This window comes from Mya arenaria, chromosome 3, assembly GCF_026914265.1.
Source record: "Mya arenaria isolate MELC-2E11 chromosome 3, ASM2691426v1".
NCBI classification, from domain to species: domain Eukaryota; kingdom Metazoa; phylum Mollusca; class Bivalvia; order Myida; family Myidae; genus Mya; species Mya arenaria.
The window spans coordinates 54,703,884-54,728,387 of NC_069124.1; the positions used below are offsets into that span (position 1 = coordinate 54,703,884).

The 24,504-nt window shown below is 34.1% G+C and overlaps 1 protein-coding gene across 2 annotated transcripts in view; it reads right to left on the reverse strand.

Moving 5' to 3' along the window:
- LOC128228425 (uncharacterized) overlaps positions 1–19,604 on the reverse strand; it is an 82,735-nt gene extending 63,131 nt beyond the window's left edge. Inside the window, exons 1-6 of one of the 2 annotated variants that reach the window (XM_052939730.1) lie at positions 19,532–19,604; positions 19,196–19,268; positions 15,799–15,874; positions 1,906–2,424; positions 1,424–1,682; positions 307–438 (exon numbers count right to left, since the gene is read on the reverse strand). In XM_052939730.1, the coding sequence (XP_052795690.1) occupies positions 307–438; positions 1,424–1,682; positions 1,906–2,421 (907 nt within the window). In that variant the 5' untranslated portion in view covers positions 2,422–2,424; positions 15,799–15,874; positions 19,196–19,268; positions 19,532–19,604. Of the gene's footprint in view, positions 1–306; positions 439–1,423; positions 1,683–1,905; positions 2,425–7,440; positions 7,598–15,798; positions 15,875–19,195; positions 19,269–19,531 lie in introns of those variants that run through there. The other variant, XM_052939729.1, reaches the window with a different exon arrangement.
- Between the last annotated feature and the right edge of the window lie 4,900 nt (positions 19,605–24,504).

Consider the following 24,504-nt stretch of genomic DNA (forward strand, 5'->3'; position numbering starts at 1 on the left):
TTCCTTACAAACCCTTGACTTACAAACCCCTGAGTCCCTGTTTACAAACACCATTTTTACCTTTAATAATGATACAAAGGATACATTAAATTCTGCCTCACTTACAAACCACAAAATAACATTTCAGGACACAAAAAGGTATCCTTCAGCATCAAGCTATCTATGAACTCACCTAACCTCTCAGCTGTGAGAAACCAACAAGCAACAGCGACTCTTAACCCTCATTACCCTTCTCCTCAGTATGACACCTCACTAACCCTGAACACCTTATTCTTTCCCTACTTCAACCCCCACCCTCCTACTAACCTGAGAATAATGGTATGACCTTCCAGGCATTTAGTGGCCCCCCAACAACATATTGCCCCAGGGCGGTCTCCAGGAACACCAGAGGGCATCCAATCACCAACATGCACAAGAGGTAGGCGATGAAGAACACACCTAAAATATGAAAACATTTCATTCCATTATAAGAACTATTCTTGCCATACCATTCCATAATCAGCTGCAGCAGCAACAAAACATTACCCTCTTATCAAAATAATCATCATCAGCAGCAACATCTTCGTCTTCAAGAGAAGCAGAATATCACTTTATCATCATCCTCAACATCAGCATCAGAGAATGCCGTCTTCTGATAGATCAGTCAATTTGAAAATTAAGGGGCCTGACATTTGTAACAGTGTCATCATGTTAATGTCATAACTGGTAAGAGTTACTTAATTAGCAGTAATTCTTTAATCTAATTACACTATCAATATATTCACACTTGATATAGCGTACTTAATGTGCTTGAAGTGGTTATTGTATTGATAAGAAAGTAGAATGAATTTGTTAACCTGGTAAATAATTATCATTAACACTTATACAAAAACTACCAATCAATAAGCGATCTACCTATATTCTTGTTAATAATGTATTCTATAGGATAAGTATTAGTTTATTTATGCCGAGCTTTGGAAAGGTTCCATTCCCAGAATCTGTTGCCAGGCACGAGGTTTATAGTGACAATACTGTGTTCGTACATTCCTCGCCAAATGGCACTTTGTCGGAATCAATTATTACAAATCAAGTTTAAATGCCAGTGTCTTGCATGATGCCAAGCAATAATATCATGGTTCACCAACTACAATAAAAATGCTATTCTTTTGTATCACTTTCATAAAGGAGAAATATCAAGAGTAATAGTTTGCTTCTGATGCAAGTTACTTTTTTATTGAGCAATTTTGGTACAATGCTCAGATCATCAAATGTATTCTGTGGGGTGCAACTAAGTTTTCCATCTAATGTATTACTTAACGCAACAGAGAGAGAAGTAAATATGGTATCTTTTATAGAACTTGTTATGGAGCAAACTAAGCAGAAATTGGCATGAAAACGAATTTCCCACACAGACATTGAGATTCACATTCAAACCCAACCATACCTCCACCATGCTTCATAATGTACACTCCAGCTTTTATCAGACAGCCGAGCCCATTGATGAAGCCCATACATGTGAGCAGGTAATCTCTCTGTTTGTCCCAGGAAAATGACTCCTCCCCATCCCCTTGGGTCAGGCTGTCCACCATCAGTCTCCCCTGGGGTGCTACCCCACCGCTTACACCATGACTGTCAGTGCGAGGTGGTGGGTCAGGCTTGCTGGCTGAGTCGGGGAGCTCAATTGTGCCAAGATCTGACAGGTCCTAAGTAAATGGGAAACAGAAAGTAATATTCACTTCAATATGCCATTCAAAAATGTATGATCACTCAACTGTAATTTTATTCCTTTTGCCACTTAATTGTTCAAGAAAGGGGGGCACATGTTAATCGACCATTTGTCATACATTGACATCAATTATCCACACATTAATCAATCACAAAATTCGTAAATTCTTTCATTCTGGAAACATTACTCAACACACAAACCTGTTCTGTCTCTTCAGATCCCTCCTCTTCTTGAATATACTGTCCCTTTATGGCCCCTATTTGCCCTACAGCCTCACCCCCACACTTAAAGTTCCTAGGGTCACGGTCAGACCCCTCATGAATGCCAGCGCTCTCTTCATCCATGACATCATCACTGCAAGGGTTATCTACATGGAGTGTAGGATCACTGGGGTCATCACCATGGATACTGAGGTCACTATAGTCATCACCATGAGAACAATGGTCACTGGGTTCATCACAAGTGTGATAAGGGTCTCTCAGGCCATCACTATTGAGACTAGGGTCACTGGTTTCTTCTCTGTGTAGATTGCATTCACTCACATCTCCATGGCAACAAGGGTCACAGGTATCATGAACTTCGCAACCAGGATCACTGAGTTCATCACCATGGGGACTGGGATCACTGGTATCCTCTCCATTGTGACTAGGGTCACAGTGGTCAACACTAGAGTTACTTGACCTCTTCTCACTCATGCCATCCACCTTGACCTTCATTCTCTAAAAATATAATGGAAAAGTGTCCAATATATATTTTTCATTATTTTTGTATGTTTATATTCAGGTAAAACATAGTTCACCTATATATGACAAATTGTTTGGAAAAAAAGGGCAAGCCATTATGCCATCCCTACTTACATCCATATGTTCTGTGCTAGCCAGAAAGCCTCAAAGAGAAATATGTGACGTACATCAAGGGGCAATTAGTTATCACCATCATTTGTTGTAAATTATCAAACATGACATTCAAGCTAAAGGAAAAACCATGACGCCAAAAGCAGCATTCAGCCTTTCTTTTTGTGTGTTACTATGATTCATTCGTATATTTATTTACATTCAGTTGAAATGAATATCTAACTAAATGTGTTTATAATGCAACTGAGTATCATAATTTTCTTAGAACAATATACAAATGAATACTGTGTTATGCTTCATTTCCCATGCCCAGGGAATTTTTTCATGAGTTTTGTATTAAGTTCTTTTAAGCAAGAATTGTTTGGCACTTCACTGAGGATCTTAATATCAGAACAGGTTCTTTCTTTGCAATACTTTTAATTTGCATAAAGGAATTGGGAATATCTGCGAAAATGAAACCATAAGATTGCAAACATCAAGCAATTGAATTTGATTTATTATTTCCTCTTATCAATATCATTTTCACTTTATTAAATTAGAATAGACACACAGAAAAAACATTTACTATTATATTACAAAACATCTTTTTTAGATCTTTTACAGTATCCGTAAAATGCAGTTACAAACCTTTTTATATAAATCAATCAATATGTCTTTGAGCTTTTGATCCAGACATTTGATATAAACCAATTTAGCTGCAGCTTTCTTATCAAGTAAGAGTTCCATTAAATTTAACTGCTTTGAAGACTGTGCAAGAAAATCAGAAAAACATGCACCATGGAACCCTGGCCAAAGTATCACTCAAACATAAGAAAAACAGTGTACACTGCCATAGAAAGTGTTCAAGGTTTCAATCGATGATGTTGCAACATGTGTTTAACACATTGAAATGGAGCATTTAGATGTACCGTGAACCATTGCATCCATGTTTTATAACAAAACATATGATATTCTAATTTCAGGTTCACATTTGGAAAACCATCGGCAAGTTAGAAATAAACCACATCAAAGAAGTAGAACTACTATTTAAAAACTGATGATATAAACAGTTTGCACTATTCCTGATTATCGAGGCATGATTTAGAAAAGTAAAAATAAGTAATTTTTTATTCCAAATGATCTTAAGGCAAAACTGTCTTGTTCTAGAAAAATAGTTTTTTTATCCCCCGTAAAAGAAAGTTCTAAATACAAAAAAATGAGCCTGTCATGTTCAGGGTTGTCTGACAAAACTAGGCTCTCAGAAAAAAAGAATCTCTACTTGATGCTTCAATATACCATGTTGCTGTTGAGATGATGTTGACCTGACTGATGACATCTGACAGACACAGGTGCGTTCTATTAGAGCTAATAATGCTCAAGAGACCTAACTAAAAATATATCCTGAGGACACTTGTCGCCTTCTGATATTAGTCAAAAGTGTCACATTAGGTGGAGGAACATGATAGAGGGATACATTTATGCCAATCAACATGGTTATATTACCAAAGAAACATTGTTAACACATTTGGTGATCTTAAACAAAATTATTTGCTCAAGCTGGGGAGCATACATGGTTACTTATATACTTATTACCATATTTCCTCGACTATAAGGTGATCCGCTTATAAGACGACCCCCCTAACTTTGCCCATGAAATCTGATACTTTTTGTTTCGGCTCGTTTATAAGACGGGGTAAATTTTTAAGCAAATCTAAAATCCTTTAATTCCTCCAAATGTGTGAAAATTTTCATGGTCAACAGACAATTATCGACTTATGCGGTAAATTTGTTGTTTTGCTTGAAAAAAATGGCAGGCAACTGTGAGCTCTTTTTGGAGGTAGATTAATAATTAGTACACGGTAACGCGTTTATTTTAAAGGTTGCAAGACAGGACGTTACTTATCAGAATTGAAATAATTTAACCCAATTACAATAAAAAGATTGACCGTTATGTTGTGATCAATAAACCGTAATCAATACCATGAAAATAAATGGCTTCAATAACAAAACTGCAAAAAGCCGTGGCAATTACGCACGAATAGGTGTTTGTTTAGCAATTAATAGACAATAATATTGTCCCTTGATTGGTGACGATCATATAGGATTTATAATTGCATTGTCATTTGTCTGCATAATCAAATTGGCAGTTAGGCACCTACATCATATTAAGTTTCCAATTTACTGTTTTTATATATCTGTCAAACTAAATAAACAGACACGCACCATGAGAAAAAATGCAGATCAAACGGTACACTATGACGTCAGAGCACGCGCGGTGAAGAGATTTCGTGTTGTTGTTTACTTAATCACCCCATTCTTGCATCAGCAGACAATATACAGGTTAGTCGAATACACTATGTAAAATATTATTAATTTTGACTTGAATCTTTTTTTAATATATTATCGACTCGCTTATAAGATGGGGGCCCCCTACTTTCAGGTTAAAAATCGGGACCCAATTATCCCGTCTTATAGTCGAGGAAATACGGTATACAGGGCCATAATAGCTTCTGAGATAATATAGTGCGATCTGGCTGGATATTGAGATTGGTTTTAACCCAATTTTAGGCATTGTTATGAAGTTTGGTAAACAAAAGATAAGAAATACTCACGTAAAAAAGCAGACAAGATTATTTTGGTCAAGTTTGGAAAATTCATTTGCATGCCGAGTAATCATTGGAGCCATAACATTTTGTTATGTGTTGAAAATGCTCCAACGCGTCTTCCGTTGTAGTGCCAATGAGTGGAATATGGATGTAAACAGTGAGTATGGTTTCTTATTTTTAATTTTTAGAGGTTTATACGAGTAAATTTAAAAATTTGGAGAATATAGTTCCACATAGGAATGGCCATGAGTTGTTCTAAAGGTAAAAGTTCTGAATAAAATTTAATATCTGATCGTCTAGAACTTGCATAACTTGCTAGACGTTAGTGTTGACAACGTAAAAATCTGGATTTTCGTGAGAATTGTTCTGGCTTTGACTTAACTCAAAGAAATAGTGCAATTTGACAGATAAGTGAACTAAATTGAGATATAATGCCCACCAGCAGTGTTACCAAATTCAGTAAATATTGAAAAAAGAAAATTAATGCTAAAATTATAGAGCACACTGATAAGAGTGATAACATGGACAGTCACCGGACAACATTATTCCTATGCATCTTCAATTCAATGTTCCATAAGTGAAATAAAATGTACAATCCTTCAAAACGGCACACACTCAAAATAATGGAGTTATCTATGGTGTTATTAATATAATTACCTTTCACTCATAACGATCATAAATGCAACATTAACCACAATATCACAACTGCTTTCCGTAAACCTCAAACAACATAATCCTCCGCAAGCTGTCAGTTGTGGTATAAAAGCTTGGAAACAGGATGTTACAAAGAAATACATGTACATGTGGTGTATGGATGGTTTCTTTATTCTGCTGAAAATTTCATGAAGCTTCATTTTTAACTTAAAGGGCTGTAACTCCAGTCAAACAGATCATATTAAAAAAAAGTAAACAGACAACAGATCACTACTTCTTATAGCATAAATCCTGACAAGAAATTGTATTATTATTATTATTACAACAGTTTAAAAAACCCACAAGGAATGCTAATAATTACCTGAATATTCTATATAATACTTATCTATATTAACTATGACCACACACATTTTTTTTTTAAATATCTTCACAATTCTGCTATTAATTATTTCAGGTGTTATATATGAGCATGCTATGACCATGCTGAATTACCACTGAGAGTATGGACCACTGCCAGGGGTTAATATTATGGCATTGACCGCCAGGGGTCAATGGCATTGGCTGCAGACAACCTGAATTGCCAATATAATTGTCACAATCTTTTATCATTACATAATCATCATCTATGTCTTCAATGAATGAAAACCCATGAAGATTTTGTGTTTGCTTGAACATTTTTTTTCTCTAGCTTGAGCTATCACTGAATGTGATTAATATCCCTGAATGCCGCCCTCATAAAAAATGGCAGTGAACTATTTAGAAATCCCACCTAAAATTGACAATGCTGTTATATTTCTTGTACACTGCACTTTCTTCCATAGTGAATTATCATTGTATGAAGTTTACTTAAATTTCAGCCAGAAGTTTTCAAGTTATGCTCTGGACAAGAAAAAGTAACAAAGGACAATAGCTCTGTAATTAGCATAAAATAGAGTTGTAGTTCCTTTTGGAATATATTTTAGTCGATCACTTCCTTCTGCCAAAAAATATATTGCAAACCATTAGCTACAAAAGCAATTTATTGCAAATAAAAAAGGCTAAATAATTTTACGGTTATACCTCCCAATTAATATGCAAATTGACTTGTAAAATCAGCTCCTTCAACCAATACATCTTTATGAATGTGAAATATTGGGATTTGGAAACTTGGTAGTTATTGGAAAAGGTACAACTTAAATTTTTGAAGCACATTTTAAACCTTCAGTCCTCAACACCAAACACAATGGTGTAACTGACATAGAAACATGGATGAATGCGTTTTGGGCAAATCTAGTCCAACCTTCGACAATTAAGCTGTCTACAAAACTTTTTTATGCCATATATATTATTGTCTTTATGATGATCAAAATAAGTTCATCTGGATATATAATATAAAAAGTATGTTAATATAAACAGGATTGTATGGAATTTGGTGATCATATTATACATTTAGTAACTGTAGATGGCTAAACCCTCTCAGTAACACTAAGTTAAAAGATTTGTTTATTAATGACTGGTACAGAACATTATAAAGATGCGTCTAAAAGTTTCTGATTTTATAAAACATATAAAACAAAATTTGAAATGGAAAAATATCTTAAGAACACTTACGACATAAATACAAGAAGTTATGCAAATTTACAAACGAGAAATCACAATTTACCATGTGAAACAGGATGGAGTTATATCCCATACATTGCTTAGATGATAGTGAGATATAGGTGACAAATACAACTATATATTAGAATGTCCTGATTTTTCTAAATCTGAGAAAAACATTAATAAAACCTGTATTTTATGTTACACTAAGTTATGTTAAATTCCTGAACCTCTTTACGACTACAAGTGAAAATGAGTTCAGGAAACTATCAATAGTAAAATGTTTGTTTATTATAGTGTCACCCCTGTTTGTTAAGGGCCTGCCCATTAAGCTTATCATTTATGAGACACCTACATCCGTGAACATCTTAAACTCAATTTCTATCCCATATGCCAGGCGCCTGGCAGGAAGGCAATCGGTACCCCTTGATTTAACTAGCTGCTGGGTCGGCAACTGGCCATGTCAGAATGTCCTGTGTGAGAATTGAAACTTCGACCTCCCGCTCTGTAAGCAGACGCCTTAACAACTAGGCTACGGAGACTGTATTTGTTAAACACATTTAAAATCATTAGCACATAGTGTTAAAAATAGTTTAATATGTAAATGACATACATGTATCACTCATTCTTTGGTGTTCTTGAATTGGAGAATACTCCCATTAATATAAATAAAATAAACCACACAAACACATAAAGTTTATTATCTTAAACGCTGTTTTTGTTTGTTTGTTTTTTTAGAATTCTACCATGAAATATAATTATAAGTTATATATACATTCTCTTCAGGAATATTTTGATAATTGGCATAATGTTGATTTTTCTGTTTTGAAATGTTTCATCTTGACATAATTAAAATTCTAATTATTGATAACTGTAATTCTATTTGTAATTTGAAAGCATTTGAATCTTAATGTATAATTCCTTTTGGACAATTGTAATTCATTGAATACTTTGTTTTCATATATGCTTTTATTATGTGCATGCATAAAACCTCATTATACTTTGTAATTTCCTCATGTTTACAACTTTGAAACTTGTGTACAATACACTTCCTCCCATTGTGCTTTACCGTTGTATGGAGTTTTTATTAAAGTCCATCCAGTAAATTTCAATTTTAGCTCAGAACAAGAAAATATTACAAAGGGCAATAACTCTGTTATTAGCTGTAATTGTGTTATGGTCCATATACACTGCACTTCTCCTCAGTGTGCTTTACACTTGTATAAAGTTTTATTAAATTCCATTTAGTAGTTCTCAAGTTATACTCCCGAGAAGATATAGTACCGAAGGGCAATAACTCTGTAATTAGCTGAAAAATATAAAAAAAAAAAAATATTTGTTCACTGCACTTACTCTCACCAGCTGTACCTTTCTATGAAGTGTAATTAAATTCTATTCAGTAGTTTTCCAGTTATTTCCAAGTAACAAAGGGCAAATACTCTGTAATTAGAGGAAATAGAGTTATGGTCCTGCACTTCTTCTCATTGTTCTTTACCATTGTATGAAGTTAAAATAAATTCCATCTAGTAGTTTATAAGTTATGATTCGAACATGGGAGAATTAATGAAGGGCAATAATTCTTAACTTATCTGAAATAGAGTTATGGTCATTAATACCATTGTGTGAAGTTTTTAATTAAATTCCAACAAATAGTTTTAATGTAATGCTCCACACAAGGAAATTTGCAACTGACCGACGGACCAACCACAGGGCGACTCCAATTTACCCCTTTCAAACTCCGTTTGTTGGGGGTTTAAAAAGGCTTGCAGATGACCTATCAAATTTACCATTAAGATCTCATTTTTTGGTCTTTCTCTGATGGCATAGTCATTATGCAAAGGATTTAGCAGGTCCATCTTTTAGTTAATAAGATGTATGTCTCGATCTGTATGCATTTTGTTAACTTATGCAGCTTCAGGAAACTGCATCATTTGTTTAGTCTGTCTAGTCTCTACAAGCAATCAATATAAAATGTTCATTTGCTGACCTTCAGCACAACTATTGATACAATATTTCAAAAACAATATTTATTTTGCATTACCAAACATCAATTATTCATTATTATCAATATCAAAATAGTTAAAAAAAACCTGAACCAATAGAATCTATAATAGTTTACTTAATATAGCAAAATGATGCAAATCAGCTATTTATTTTTAAATCAAAATAGATAAACATAATTACATTGATCTTTCCTTACTGTAGTTTGAGGTCATTCCCATAACTTCATTACAATCTCCTTCATAATTTTCTTTTATAACAGAAATCCCACTTTATTAAATCCTATTGCACTCTTCCATTGATGACTCCTTCAAACAGTGATTCAATGCTTCTCTGATCAATATCTCTCAAACACGAATCAATTAATAGGCATGTACTAGAAAATGTTTCCATGTTTTTCTTTGAACTTGGGAACCATTAACATTTCAGGATTCATGGCATAACATAAAAGATACTCTTTAACCATCTTCATATGGTAGACTTTCAATAATATATTCTTATAAAGTAAAGGGATGCTACTCACTTGCATGAATCAGGAAGATAAATTATTTCCATTTTCCATTGGTGGAAAATAACTTGTATTAGTATTCATCTGCATTGAAATTCTAGGACAGAAATTGATGGATTCTATTGTAATATATGTACCCTAGGGGGGGCTTTCACTTGTGTGTCCTTCATTGAATATTCATTCACCCATCATGCAGACATGCAAATATAGCATAGCAACAAATTTTGATTATATCATAAATCCATTTGGCAGAAGTTCATGTGGACATCACCATGACATGTGACCAACCACATTACATGTGACCAAATACATGACATGTGACCAACCACTTGACATGTGACCAACCACAGTGACAAACCACATGACATGTGACCGACCATGCACTTGACAAGTGACCAACCACTTGACATGTGACCAACCACTTGACATGTGACCAACCACATGACATGTGACCAACCACTTGACATGTGACCTACCACTTGACATGTGACCAACCACAATGACCAACCAAATGACATGTGACCAACCACATGACATGAGACCAACCACTTGACATGTGATCAACCACTTTACATGTGACCAACGACTTGACATGTGACCAACCACAGTGACCATCCACATGACATGTGACCATGCACTTGACAAGTGACCAACCACTTGACATGTGACCAACCACAGTGACCAACCACATGCCATGTGACCACCCACTTGACATATGACCAACCACTTGACATGTGACCAACCACATGACATGTGACCAACCACTTGACATGTGACCAACCACAATGACCAACCAAATGACATGTGACCAACAACATGACATGTGACCAACCACTTGACATGTGACCAACCACTTTACATGTGACCAACCACTTGACATGTGACCATCCACTTGACATGTGACCAACCACATGACATGTGACCAACCACTTGACATGTGACCAACCACTTGACATGTGACCAACCACAATGACCAACCAAATGACATGTGACCAACAACATGACATGTGACCAACCACATGACATGTGACCAACCACTAGACATGTGACCAACCACATGACATGTGACCAACCACATGACATATGACCAACCACTTGACATGTGACCAACCATTTTACATGTGACCAACCACATGACATGTTACCAACCACATGACATGTGACCAACCACTTGACATGTGACCAACCACATGACATGTGACCAGCCACTTGGCATGTGACCAACCACTTGACATGTGACCAACCACTTGACATGTGACCAACCACATGACATGTTACCAGCCACTTGACATGTGACCAAGCACTTGACATGCGACCAACCACTTGACCTGTGACCAACCACTTGACATGTGACCAACCACTTGACATGTGACCAGCCACTTGACATGTGACCAACCACTTGGCATCCGACCAACCACTTGACATCCGACCAGCCACATGACATGTGACCAGCCACTTGACATGTGACCAGCTACTTAACATGTGACCAAATACTTGACATGCAACCAACCACATGGCATGTGACCAGCCACTTGACATGTGACTAACCGCTTGACATGTGACCAACCACTCACTGGACATGTGGCCAGCCACTTGTCATGTGAACAACCACTTGACATGTGACCAAGCACATGACATGTGACTGCCACTTGACATGTTACTGCCACTTGACATGTGACTTACCACTTGACATGTGACCAACCACTAGATATGTGACCAGCCACTTGACATGTGGCCAACCACTAGACATGTGGCCAACCACTAGACATGTGACCAGCCACTTGACATGTGGCCAACCACTAAACATGTGACCAATCACTTGACATGTGACCAACACTTGACATGTGACCAAACACTATGTGACCAACCACTAGACATGTGACCAACCACATGACATGTGGCCAACCACATGACATGTGGCCAACCACTAGACATGTGACCAGCCACTTGACATGTGGCCAACCACTAGACATGTGACCAATCACTTGACATGTGACCAACCACTTGACATGTGACCAAACACTATGTGACCAACTACTAGACATGTGACCAACCACATGACATGTGACCAACCACATGGCATATGAGCACCCAAATGCTCCCATGTTGCTGTTTTCAGTCAGTCATTCTGTTATCAGTCAAATCAGTTATTTATTGCTGTTTTACATGAAAGCTATCAATACGTCTTGGATTGTTGTCTTGGATTGACTACGTATGAACTTTTTCTCAAGCGATATGATGTCATTGGAATTTCATGCTTCAAAGTAAGACAGCATCACACTTGGTTCAATTTAAATTTTGATCAGGAAATAAATAGTTATTTTATGACTTTTACCCTGAAATAACCATGAAATAACTGTACACTGATTTATATAGTTTACTGCTATAAAAAATTAAAATACTTTCTGGTGACCCAATGCTAACAGCAAATATTTGAAGTGTATTTAATTTATTTGTATAATTATTTGAATGATCAAGATTCATTTGATTTCATTGAGTGAAGTTGATTATTACTTGATCGGTACTTTTACGCTAAACTGTCTTTGACCTTAATACCAGTGCTAACGACGAATAAGACTTGTTTAGGCCTTGCACATTATTCCTTGTCACGTGTTTCTCATTTTCATATCATAATTTTAGTCATGAATTGATTACTTAAGAACACTTAATAACTGTCTCAGATCTGTTTATTGACGACTGACACAGTCAACATTGACACACAATCCTGCATTTTATAACCAACATTTTGTAATTAGTTAACATCTGAGGTTTAATCATGCTTCATAAGTGAAGGATGTACAGTTATGTTCCCCAATGAGAAAGTTATGATATGGCAGTCTACAACTGGTTATATTGAGTACAACAATTACTGAGAGTCTATTCCAATATCACAGCTCCAACATGAGTGAAGCAACTCCATTGGTACAGGACTGCCCCAGTAAAATGTCATTTGAAAACCAGTGGAATACCACTACATTCCAGTGGTAAACATTTATACACTGGTATTCCAATGAAATACCACATAATACCAGTGGAATACCACTGCATTTCAGTGGTAAACATAAATACACATTGTATACCACTTGATTTCCGGTGGACACTTTCCAGTGGTATAGTGGAGTACCAGTGGTAAACTTTTAGAGGAATACCACCAAAAATTACCACTGGTATTCGAGCGGTTTTCCGCTGGAGTACCAGCGGTAAATTTTGGTGGTATTCCACAAAAAGTTTATTGCTGGTACTCAAGTGGTACCACTGAATTACCAGTGGTAAACTTTTAGTAAAATACCACCAAAATTTACCGCTGGTATACCACTTGTATACCGTTGGAATACCACTATGGGATATACGGGGCAAAGGAAATCATATCGTGTGAGAGTGAAGCCATATATATCACATTGACAACCTTAAATTGACAAGATATAAATTTGGTGACCCAATATGGAAAAAATTGTGGTCACTGTGTGACCAGTCCTGGACCAATGGCATTGAGTCATTATGTTGGAGGTGTGATAAATTTCCATTTTGGGTCACTAATATATATCATACCAATATGGCGTCTATTTTCAAATTCCGAAACATTTCCCATAAATTGACAAATGAAAACAAGTTGCCATGATATATATGTTATAGGGTAAGTAGGTGACCCAATACGAGATATAGTACAGGGCGCGGGAAAGCATTCTCAGGGCTTTTTTTGATCCAACATGCAATTTTAAAACAAAATGGTAGGGTATCAGTAGTTTATGCTATATATTCCTATGCAAAACATCAGTGAAAAAAGTTACCTCTGGGTGGAGCTCATTTTGACATAGATTTGAGCACTATTTGAAAACAACTTTGTAGAGCATCATATTAGTCTTTACTTAACAAAGATGGATAGGTTATATATAACTTATGTATTACACAAATTAGGTTTATTCATGCTAAGGGAGCGCCAGCAACGGCGGTAGACCACAATAAGTGACTTCATTATCAAAGACATGTAACACAGGCCCTCATTATTGGCTGCAAAGCGATCATCTAACTACACGTACAAAAAACATTTAAGTTACTGTAATTAGTTTATAAAACAATTCACATTGTAAATACTCCCATGAGTACTTTAATGTTGAACAGTCATAATCAATCAAAATCAATACCTTTCTAACAACGAATCCAAAAATATACTGGTTTGAAATAAAAGCCGTCAAAATGAGTTTTAAAACAACTATTACCCCAGATACTCCTACGTACTACAAGGCAAGTTTCCAAACACAGTAAATGATTTATATAGTTCTGAAAATAAAGAATCTCATAAACCTTTCTATGCTTGGCACATAATCAATGTTGGCCAATGCTGGGTGACAGTAACCTGGCATTTCATATGCCTTCCGATTTGTACAAAAAAGGTCTCTGTCTATAATCTGTCTTTAAATGGCTTTTATGAGTATTCTGAAACTGATTTGCCTGATGGTCAGAAGTGATCTACCAAATCAGGAACACAGATATAAAGTACAAGATTTTGCCTAGAATTATGTCTAGAATTGTGAGAGACCACCCGTGAGTCTTGGAAAGGAGTTTCTTAATGTGTATTTACATCAACACTTAAAAAGCAAGAGAACTGTGGACCAAACACCAAAGCCCACCTGTTGTTGTTTTCAGTCAACCAAGGGACATAATTCAACAATTATTACAGCCAGAGTTATGGGCCTTGCTATGTATGTGTGTATTGTCTCTTGCAACATGTGTACCAAGTTTCTTATCAATGTCAATAGATTTTAGAGTAATGGCAAGCTTAGGTTACAGTTTCTGCATATCAGCCAACACCAACAACAATGCTTAGCACATAATAAATAGTACACCATTACTGTTTTCCATACACACAGGCAAATACATCACTAGAAAACAACTCAACCAAGATGTTTCAGCTAACATAGTCCTCTATGAAGGTCAAGATCATGCTTGAATGCATGGTTATGGTAAAACATTTATAGTAATAAGAACAAAAAACAGTATTGTTTTCATAAAACTAAGAATTGTACACACTTCTAGATCTTACTGACTTCTGGCATCAATTTCGCAATAGGAAAACAATAGCTGTTACAAACATGTGAATACCAACACACTATTTGTCTCCATAGGCCAAGTGACGAAACTCATAAATGAATATAGTAAGAGTTATGGGCTTTTAAATTCACATGTTTTTTGTGTGCATTGTCATAGATAACTGTTATTTAAGTACCAAGCTTCATGACTGACCAGGGCTGTTGCAGGATGGCAACACCAAGGATAACACCAGTGCTTTGGCATACCTTGACTATTTTATTTTTTTAAACAACACTTTTTTTTATTAGACTACATAATTTAAGTATGATGTTGTACAAAAAAATCATTTTAACAAAAAAGCTTGACATACTCAGCAAAGACAATAACTTCAATTATAACAAATGTAGTTTGCCATGAAGTTAATTGTAATCAATAAAACAAGATAATTTGGAATTAACTTGGTACTAAACTAGTTTGTGTTTAGTACAGGAAATGATAGTAAATACCAGTCTCAGCTAAAAGATGACTGGCTGAATCTGCCAACTAAAGCATTGGTCTGTTGGCAGGAAAATGGAGGGACCAATAACCTTGAAGGACATGCAGTGCCTGCACAAATTGCCCTTGAAATAACAGAATTTTGTTACGAAATAGTACATCTCATTTCTAAATCAATGTCTGCCAGATACAGGCAAGCTGAGACACCACGCAGTTGATGATGCTGTTTCATTGGTATACATAAAGGGGAATAACTCGAACAGTATAAGCAAGTTGAGCACGGTATTAAATGTGCATTGCAGCATGAAAACTTAATGTTTACTTACTTCATGAAACTGAGAAAACACAGCATTCAGGTCTTAATTGAATAACATATACAAGGAAACTAACCTGATAAAACAATCCAGAATAAAACTGTCATCTTTCTCGGACTTTCACCAAGTATTTGATCACATCATTTCAACATCTGAAAGTAAATGCAAATAGATTTTTACTGATATGGAAGTATCATTTATGGCATTAACCTTTTGTATATTTTTTAATAAAAAATAGCACACAATTACGAACACTTTCACACACAAGGATATACTTCCATGCTGAAAATGAACATTTTTTCTGTATTTTGCAAAGTGTATTTAGAAGCTAATGAACAGTGAGAAAGTACACTCAAACACAATGACGACATTTGAACAATCTTGTTGGGGTATTGTTTTACATATTTGAAAAATAAATAAATGAAAACCTTTCCCTTGTTGCAATTTTTTTAAGGACCAAAAAAGGCTGACAAATATCTTACAAGTAGAGGATTATGCCAATCAATGAACCATATAACAAATATGCCGCTGTTCAGACTTGGAGACAAAAGATAATGTTAATGTTTCATATTGAGTTGTCTCATTGTTCATAATTGATCATCATAAATAAACCTGTATGACAACTGACGGTCTTGTTCCGAGAATGTTTGTTATAAATATCGCCTTTATTATGAAGTCATATCCATATACATATATAGACAGAATGTAGATCTTCTGTGTAAAATGTCTTTAGGAGTTAACTACTTACAATGAAAGAAGTCTTTTAATATGAGACATATAATTATACATGTAGACAATACTAAAGTTCATGATTGCATCAACAATTATAATATTCTGATTCAGACTTTTCCCCCTATAACTAGCTGCCATATACATGTAGGATAGAAAATGAGGCCACATGTGTTAATAATGTTTTTTCTATAGTTTGACCTAGTAACCTAGTTTTTGTACTCAACATGACCCAATAACAAACTGATATAAAGACAGTCATTTTTAATATGTCAGTTTGTTTTCTGATTATCAAATGAGATATAAAGTGATTGTTTTTTGTTTACAAAATGTTTCTAATATTTAACCTATTGACCTTGGTTTTCAACCAATCATGACCAATAAACAGAACTCCAGAAATTATGAATACTATTGGATCTGTTATAAGGTGGTTAAATTATATTTCTAAAATAAATTTCGGTTTACACTCAATACATCTTTTTCTGATTTGACCTACTGACCTACTTTTTAACACTGAAAACCATGGCATTTAATTTTGAACGAAATTTTAAACTCAATATCACTCTGACAAAATTTCCAATGAGACCTACAGTTCAACAAAAAGGTGATAGACAAAAGACAGTCACAGAGCTTAAAAAAGCACAACATACTACACTTTTGGATATTCCATGAAGAAAGTAAAAACATACCAGTTCTAAATTTTTCTCAAGGAAATAACCGATTACCTACATGTAATTTAAAAAAATAATATATATATATATATATATATATATATATATATATATATATATATATATATATATATATATATATATATATATATATAACAGTGCAGATCAAGACAGGTATTCCTTTTACATCATTTCTTTACTTATCTTATTTCCAAAGTTAAACTCTCACTGTTCACTTGATACAATAATTAATAATATCTGAAATACTAAACTTTCATTGATATTATTAAATACACATTCTTTAATTCTAAAATCACTTACACATTTTTTAATATTTTACTACGAAAAATCAACTAAAGTTAGGAAATTACTGAAGCTTTAATGGTATGAATACCTGGGTCCAGACTTTTATTTAATTAAGGTCTTATACATAAGTACATTGTCTAAACACATGAAATCATCCCGTGTATGTCAATGTATGTAAATAGTAAGTGCATTAAACCCCCATACATTTTGTATAACATCCACAAGGTAAAGAATATAGTATTGTTGTACAAGATATAAACATATGTATGATTATTATACACTAATGTTGCAGTATGGGACTGACAGTATGGCACACAGTATTGATATGAGATTTAACAATATTGAGAAGAATTATTAAGAATAGCATGATGTATACAGGGTTCTCAAAATGTTTGAGTTGAACAGGCCAAATTGAATTTGTAACAGGTTTTCTGGGGGGGGGGGGGGGGGGGGGGGTTGAAAAAATAAATAAAAAAAGCACTTATAATTCGGAAATACATACATATTTTGCGAATCCTAAAAGTTTTTTATATTTGCAGTGAATTCAAACATTTCAGACGTGATTTGAAGTTTCTCACACGACAATTATTGACTATAATTTTTCCGATAATCTAACAAGTCTAGATGCAGACGCGGTAAACACGGTAGATGGTTAACTAGCCTAGAGAAAAATGGGATCATACGGTATTCGACTGACCGATTTAAATACAATACATTGCCACGTGACTTTAATCTCAAGTTTAACTTATTAACAGAGGTATTGAACTGTGTTGTATATGTCGGCTGCATATCAAACGGAAAAATGTGGTGTGCTCTTGCTCTGACATCACAAAGTGAATCGTTTGATCTGCTGCCGACAAACACGACACATTGCAATACATGTGTTAATTAGTTATCCTTTCGCAGCTGTTTGTGATGGGATGGGACTTGGATTAGGCGAAATAAATAACAATTGATTATTGCCGATTAATTATTATAACGATTAATGAAATGTTAATAAAACCTGCCATTTAGCCTGTGTATACGCAAAGCCTTATCATTAATACATAAGTAAAAAGTAAGTTTTATTTCTGACGTGGAAAAAATTTAACTCGGCGAACAATATCAGAAATATTTGCATTATACAGTCAGCAAAATGTGTCTCCTATGATCTACCAAGTTTTTGGACCGATTACACCCATCTGCAATCACGGCCAATTAGAAGATATCGAGTGTTCATCGTAGCGAAACATCTATTTTTAGCAGATGGTTGCGTTAATCTGATGGTTATAATTTTGCCACTTTATTGGGGTGTCTATGTTTTTGACATCGGCAATGTTTTCTTCTAAGAGGTAACCGTAACTTCGCATGCGCAAATTATGGAGAATTCTTACCAATACGATTTCGAACCTGAAGACTCTTACATATGCCGAAGTAAGAATAGATCATCAGTATTAAATATGTCAGAAAAGAATGTGACCTTATGGTTTCTACAACAATTCTAACCGGCCGATTTCTGGTTTTAACCGGTCAAATAGGCCGGCGGCCGGTTCATTTTGAGAACCCTGTGTATACATAGTGTTTGTTTTAAATAATTGCTGAGTCTTAGCTCACATTTATCAACAGACTTTTATACAAGCAAAATATAAACAGATTACACCTGTTTGAAGTTTTACACCTACCCAGTCCACTGATGTATAATTTCAAGTGTTGATTAATCCACATCCTGAGATTATCACATAATATAACCATTACTTTCAGTTTAACAACATCATCAAAGATAGTTACCTTTAAATGGAGCAATGCAGATCATCAGCTATTAGGTAATGTTGAAAATCCAATCAGTATTGCCATGTAAACACTAAATGAAACGAAAAAGAACTAAATTATTTAATCCAATTAAAATCAACAACACTTGTATCCTTCCTCTACATTTCTTTCATCACCAAAACATTCTTAAACATTACCAGTAAGCATTTTATGAAAATCATTTAAATCCCCACTATTGATCTCTTTACCTTTTTATTAAAGTATAAGATCATAATATCTACTATTATTAATACAAATACATTTTTTTATCAGATTACACTGAAGATGAGACAGAAACTTGACAAAGGCTCATACAATGACTATCTGACTTCACACTGTGGATCTCTCCCATAGGGACGAACAGGAGATACTGGCACTCGATATAGGTTCACCCAATGATCATCTCCCAGTCATTTCACTTTTCCCACATTGTAGGAACCTGTGAATTCATTGGAGACCTGCTGTAATTATACAATATGATAATATGAACTTATTTTATTATATGATTACCATCATTATGAAATAATGGAAAGATAATCATCAAACAGTTGGGGGGAAATATCAAACCAGAAATGAAATACTGAAATTACTCAATAAAAATCACATAATTAAGATACAACTACTGGTATAATTGATATATCTTTTACTAAATGTAAATATTTTTTTCTGCTGTTGCTGTGATCATCAGCAATAACAACCAACACCAACACAACCACAATCACTATCTGACTACCCCCATCAACACCACCATCTCCACAAAATCAACCATCATCCCCATTGACCACAACCATCATCATTAGCAGCAGCAGCAACAGCAGTGGTAGCATCATCAATCACAATAGGTATTATCCGAAAAAGTCATTTTTTTACCACCACAAAAAGCAATTTTATCTCATCTGATCATTTCAATAATTGATATACCACAAAAAGCAATTTTATCTCATCTGATCATTTCAATAATTGATATATTTTTACATTTATGTCATACTACATGTAGTTTTATGTTGTAATAAATAAATTGACTGAGAGACACACCAAGTAGGAATTAGCAGAGATGTCAGGCGAATAAAGATGACAAGAACTGACTTTAGTGTAGAAATGTCTTAGGTAAACTGTCACACCTGGGCTAAGAAAGCATGGGTACAAAAACTCGGAAGATTAGTTGTGTTTTACACAAGCTAGTTTAGAATGATAGTTTCCTTTAAAATAGTCTTATCTTTGTCCAGTAAATAGATATCATGGCTTGTCTGGCTTGTGTTGATATGTAAGCTTATATTTTATGATAAGCCAGGGAAGCCAGGACAAAAAATAATAAAGGTGTAAAATATAGTGAAAACAGTCAGATGTAAGAATTTAGTGTTTGCTTAAGAATTAAGATATGACTGGTAAGCTATTAAACTTTGCAAAGGGAAAAAATGAATTGAAATTAATATTGTAAAAATCATCAAGATACAATAGTATTAGTGAAATAAAAGAATTCATGAAAAGAGAAATATATTTTTCATGTTAAATATATGTGATAGTTAACAATTTAATGAAATGCACGAGTTGGTATATTTGTAATTTTTAAATAAAAATTATATTTTTTATTGAATATATAGAGGTTATTATATCTGTTGATTTCAATGTAAGATCACATTTTATTTCAAGGGTGTCATAGAAAAATCCTTTGATCATTTTAAAGCTACATTTTCACTCACTGCTTATTGCCACTCATGAAAATGTTGAAATTACAATTAATGATCACAAGATTCTTTGAAGCTCATTTTCGGAGATTTGTTGGTATTTTAATTTATTTTTCTTAGTTTGCAATGAAATATCAAAAATATACTTCGCTGTTGTTGTTTTACTGACAAAATTCATTATTTCTCCATTATAACGCATAAACAGATTTGTAATATTTCATAATGCAAAACATATTATATAATCATAATACAAGTATGAATTATAAGCTCTGACTAAAAACTGGAGAGAATATAAATCCGGAGATAGCATTGTTTCCTTTAATTATCCTAATTACAGGTATATTCACAAGGTAATTATTACTGGGTTAATTACTGAGGTGAGTCCTTGATGGGAATTACACAGGGGGAAGAATTTAGCTGGTATCAATATGTTCATTAAATATCATTCAATGTTGTGTAATGATGGCAGAAGTAAATTACTGTACTAGCCTGAATAATGGGTGAGGTTTTAAGAGGCTATGAAAATATTTCGTTAACAATTCTTTACCAATAAACTACATGTGACGTACCAGGAATGAAGAACTCAATAACTGGATGTGCAACCATTATGCATATATGTGAATATTTATAATCAGGAAGGATGGTCGCTTTATAATATGATGTTGCAATAATTCCTACATTGCAATTATTCGGAATAGCAACAATAAACAGAAACATTTATGAGCTAAAAGCATTTAAAAGGTTTCACTGCAATGTTTCTCTGGTATTAATAGATCAATTCATTTAATTAACAGTTTATTACAGCAGGGACCTGTAACAAACTTGGACCAATAACAATATTTCTCCCAGATTACAGAAAATAGATTTTAATCAATATTACAAATTTTAATATTGTTTCAACAAAAAGTGAAATCCCTGAGGAAACTTTAATGCTTAATAATCTTGTCAAAGATTTGGGGGAATATGGGGAATTAAATGAACACTCAATCATTGTTTTGTTATCATGCTGCTATTTCAGCTTTTAGACACTTAAACATCATGAACCAGTCACTAGGACAACACCAATTTGCACTGTTTTCACTGTCCCAGAAACAAAACAAAATGCAGGGCTTAGGGATTTCCATTTACGCCGTTACAGAGTGTGTAACCATTAGTTAAGGCATTTTTTTGTATTAATTGGTTTAAACAGATTTTTTTTTAAAAATGTTGGACGGGTGGTGCGAAAAAAAAAAAAAAAAAGGATTTCATACTCATACTAATTCTTTTACATGTATTTTTCATAGCGTTTGTGGCGAAACCCAAAACCAAAAGATCAAAATAACAACGAACAGGAAAGACATGTTCATAGATACATATGAATGATATTTGAATTGCAAAAGTATGTTTTGATTTCTATGCAACACAATGTCTTCAATGCCTCAATATTATAATGAATATTGATATTATGCTCAAATGCTCAACTTTGTCATACACATATGTTTGGCTTTATAGTCCAATTTTCTCTCCTACAAATTAATGTAATCATTATATAAGCATTTTATACACTTCCACCTTATAATAGTGTCACATTTTAAGCCAATATTATTACAAACTCTCAGTTTTAATGTCACTTTTTGTTGATGTTTTTTGAAGCACATCCTGACTGCAAGAGTTCTCCTATTTGCAACACTATTTCCACATATCAACCTTACAATGAATATGCCTGTGTCTCCTCATTGCTGGGCACTACTTCTTCTCAACAGAAAAAGCACAACAAATTTCACTGACTCAATTATTTATTAAATGGAATATGAAATGTAAATAATAACAAGAGCTGTCACAGAGACAGCGCGCTCGACTATTCTGCCGCTTTTCAGTGTAAGGATTGAAAAGTTTTGGTGAAACATGCATGGATCACTGTTAGATTAGATTTCAATGCAATACATGGTGTGCTGAGAAATTAACATAAATGTGGTTCCATGCAAAAATTTTAATGAGAATTTCTAAGTCTAATAATAAAGGGCCATTATTTGCAAAATACAGTTATCTAACTTGGTTATTCAATTAAGTTGGGTGATTGAATATCATTGTATAAATTTTCAATGCAATACATCAAATAGTTGCTGAGATATTATCCTATGTGTGCTAACATGCAAGACCTTAACCAGAATTTCTAAGTCGCATAATGATGGGGAAAAATTACATATTATGAAATATAGAGTTATCTTACTTAATTAAATAAGAAGGTTAAATAGATGGGAGCCTGTGTGTAAAGTTTCAATGTAATACATGATGTATTCGCTGAGGTATTGACTTAAAAGTGGTTACATGCAAAACCTTAACCTGAGAATTTCTATGTCGAATAAAAAAGGGGCCATTATTTGAATTTAATGCAAACTGGAGTTATCTTACTCGGTTATTTCAGTAGATTGGATGGTTGAGTACCATTGTATAAAGTCTCAACGAATGCAATACATCAAGTAGTTGCTGAGATACTAACCTATGTGTGCTTACACGCAAAACCTTAACCAGAATTTCTAAGTCATTAATAATAAAGGCCCATAATTTGCATTATATTCTAAAAAGTGTTATCTGGGAATACATATCTAATACTGTTTCAATGCAGTACATGATATATTTGCTGAGATATTGACTTAAATGTGGTTACATGCAAAGCCTTAACCAGAATTTCTAAGTCAAATAAAAAAGGGCAATTATTTTGCATTAAATGCAAACTAGAGTTATTTAACTTGGTTAATTAAGTAGGTTGGATGGTTGATTACCATTGTATAAAGTCTCAATGCAATACCTCAAGTAGTTGCTGAGATATTAACCTATGTGTGCTTACACGCAAAACCTTAACCAGAATTTCTAAGTCGAATAATAAAGGCCTATTATTTGCATTATATTCAAATAATTGTTATCTAACTTCGTTAATTTAGTATGTAAGATAGTTGGGAATACATATCCAAAGTTTCAATGCAATAACTGATGTATTTACTGAGATAATGACTTAATGGTGCTTACATGCAAAACCTTAACCAAGGTGTGACGCCGACGCCAGGGTGAGTAGCACTAAGCTCTCCTTATTCTTCGAATAGTCGAGCTTAAAATGACTTTATATTCAGTAATGAAGTCTTTGAAGTTAACATATTTCTCTGCAGCTTTAACAAAATTTAAGTTACCCCAGATTTAGATTACTTGAATAGTAGTCTACATATAATTTGTTTAACAATTTATGCCCCCTGGGACAAACCCAGGACAATATATTTTATCAATTTCTATGGTTTATATGTGATTTGTTACCATTGATACAGACATCAGCCTTGATGTCAGTTATTAATTTTTTTTTATTTTTTTTTGTATGATCTCAGCTCAATTGAGGTTGCCATTTTGAAAACAATTTTTAAAACTGCATCCTTATGCTGCAAAGGAACAGGCAACAGGTTTTATATCATTTCATGTGCACCAAAAGTTTTCGAAAATATTGGGCGGCGGATCTGTTAACCAATTTATTTAAAAAAAGGCCTAAGGGACGAAAACGAATGACAAGATTGATACTCAAATATTTGGTGTGTTTTTTTTCAATCAAATATTCAATTACCCAAATTAATCTTTGAAAGG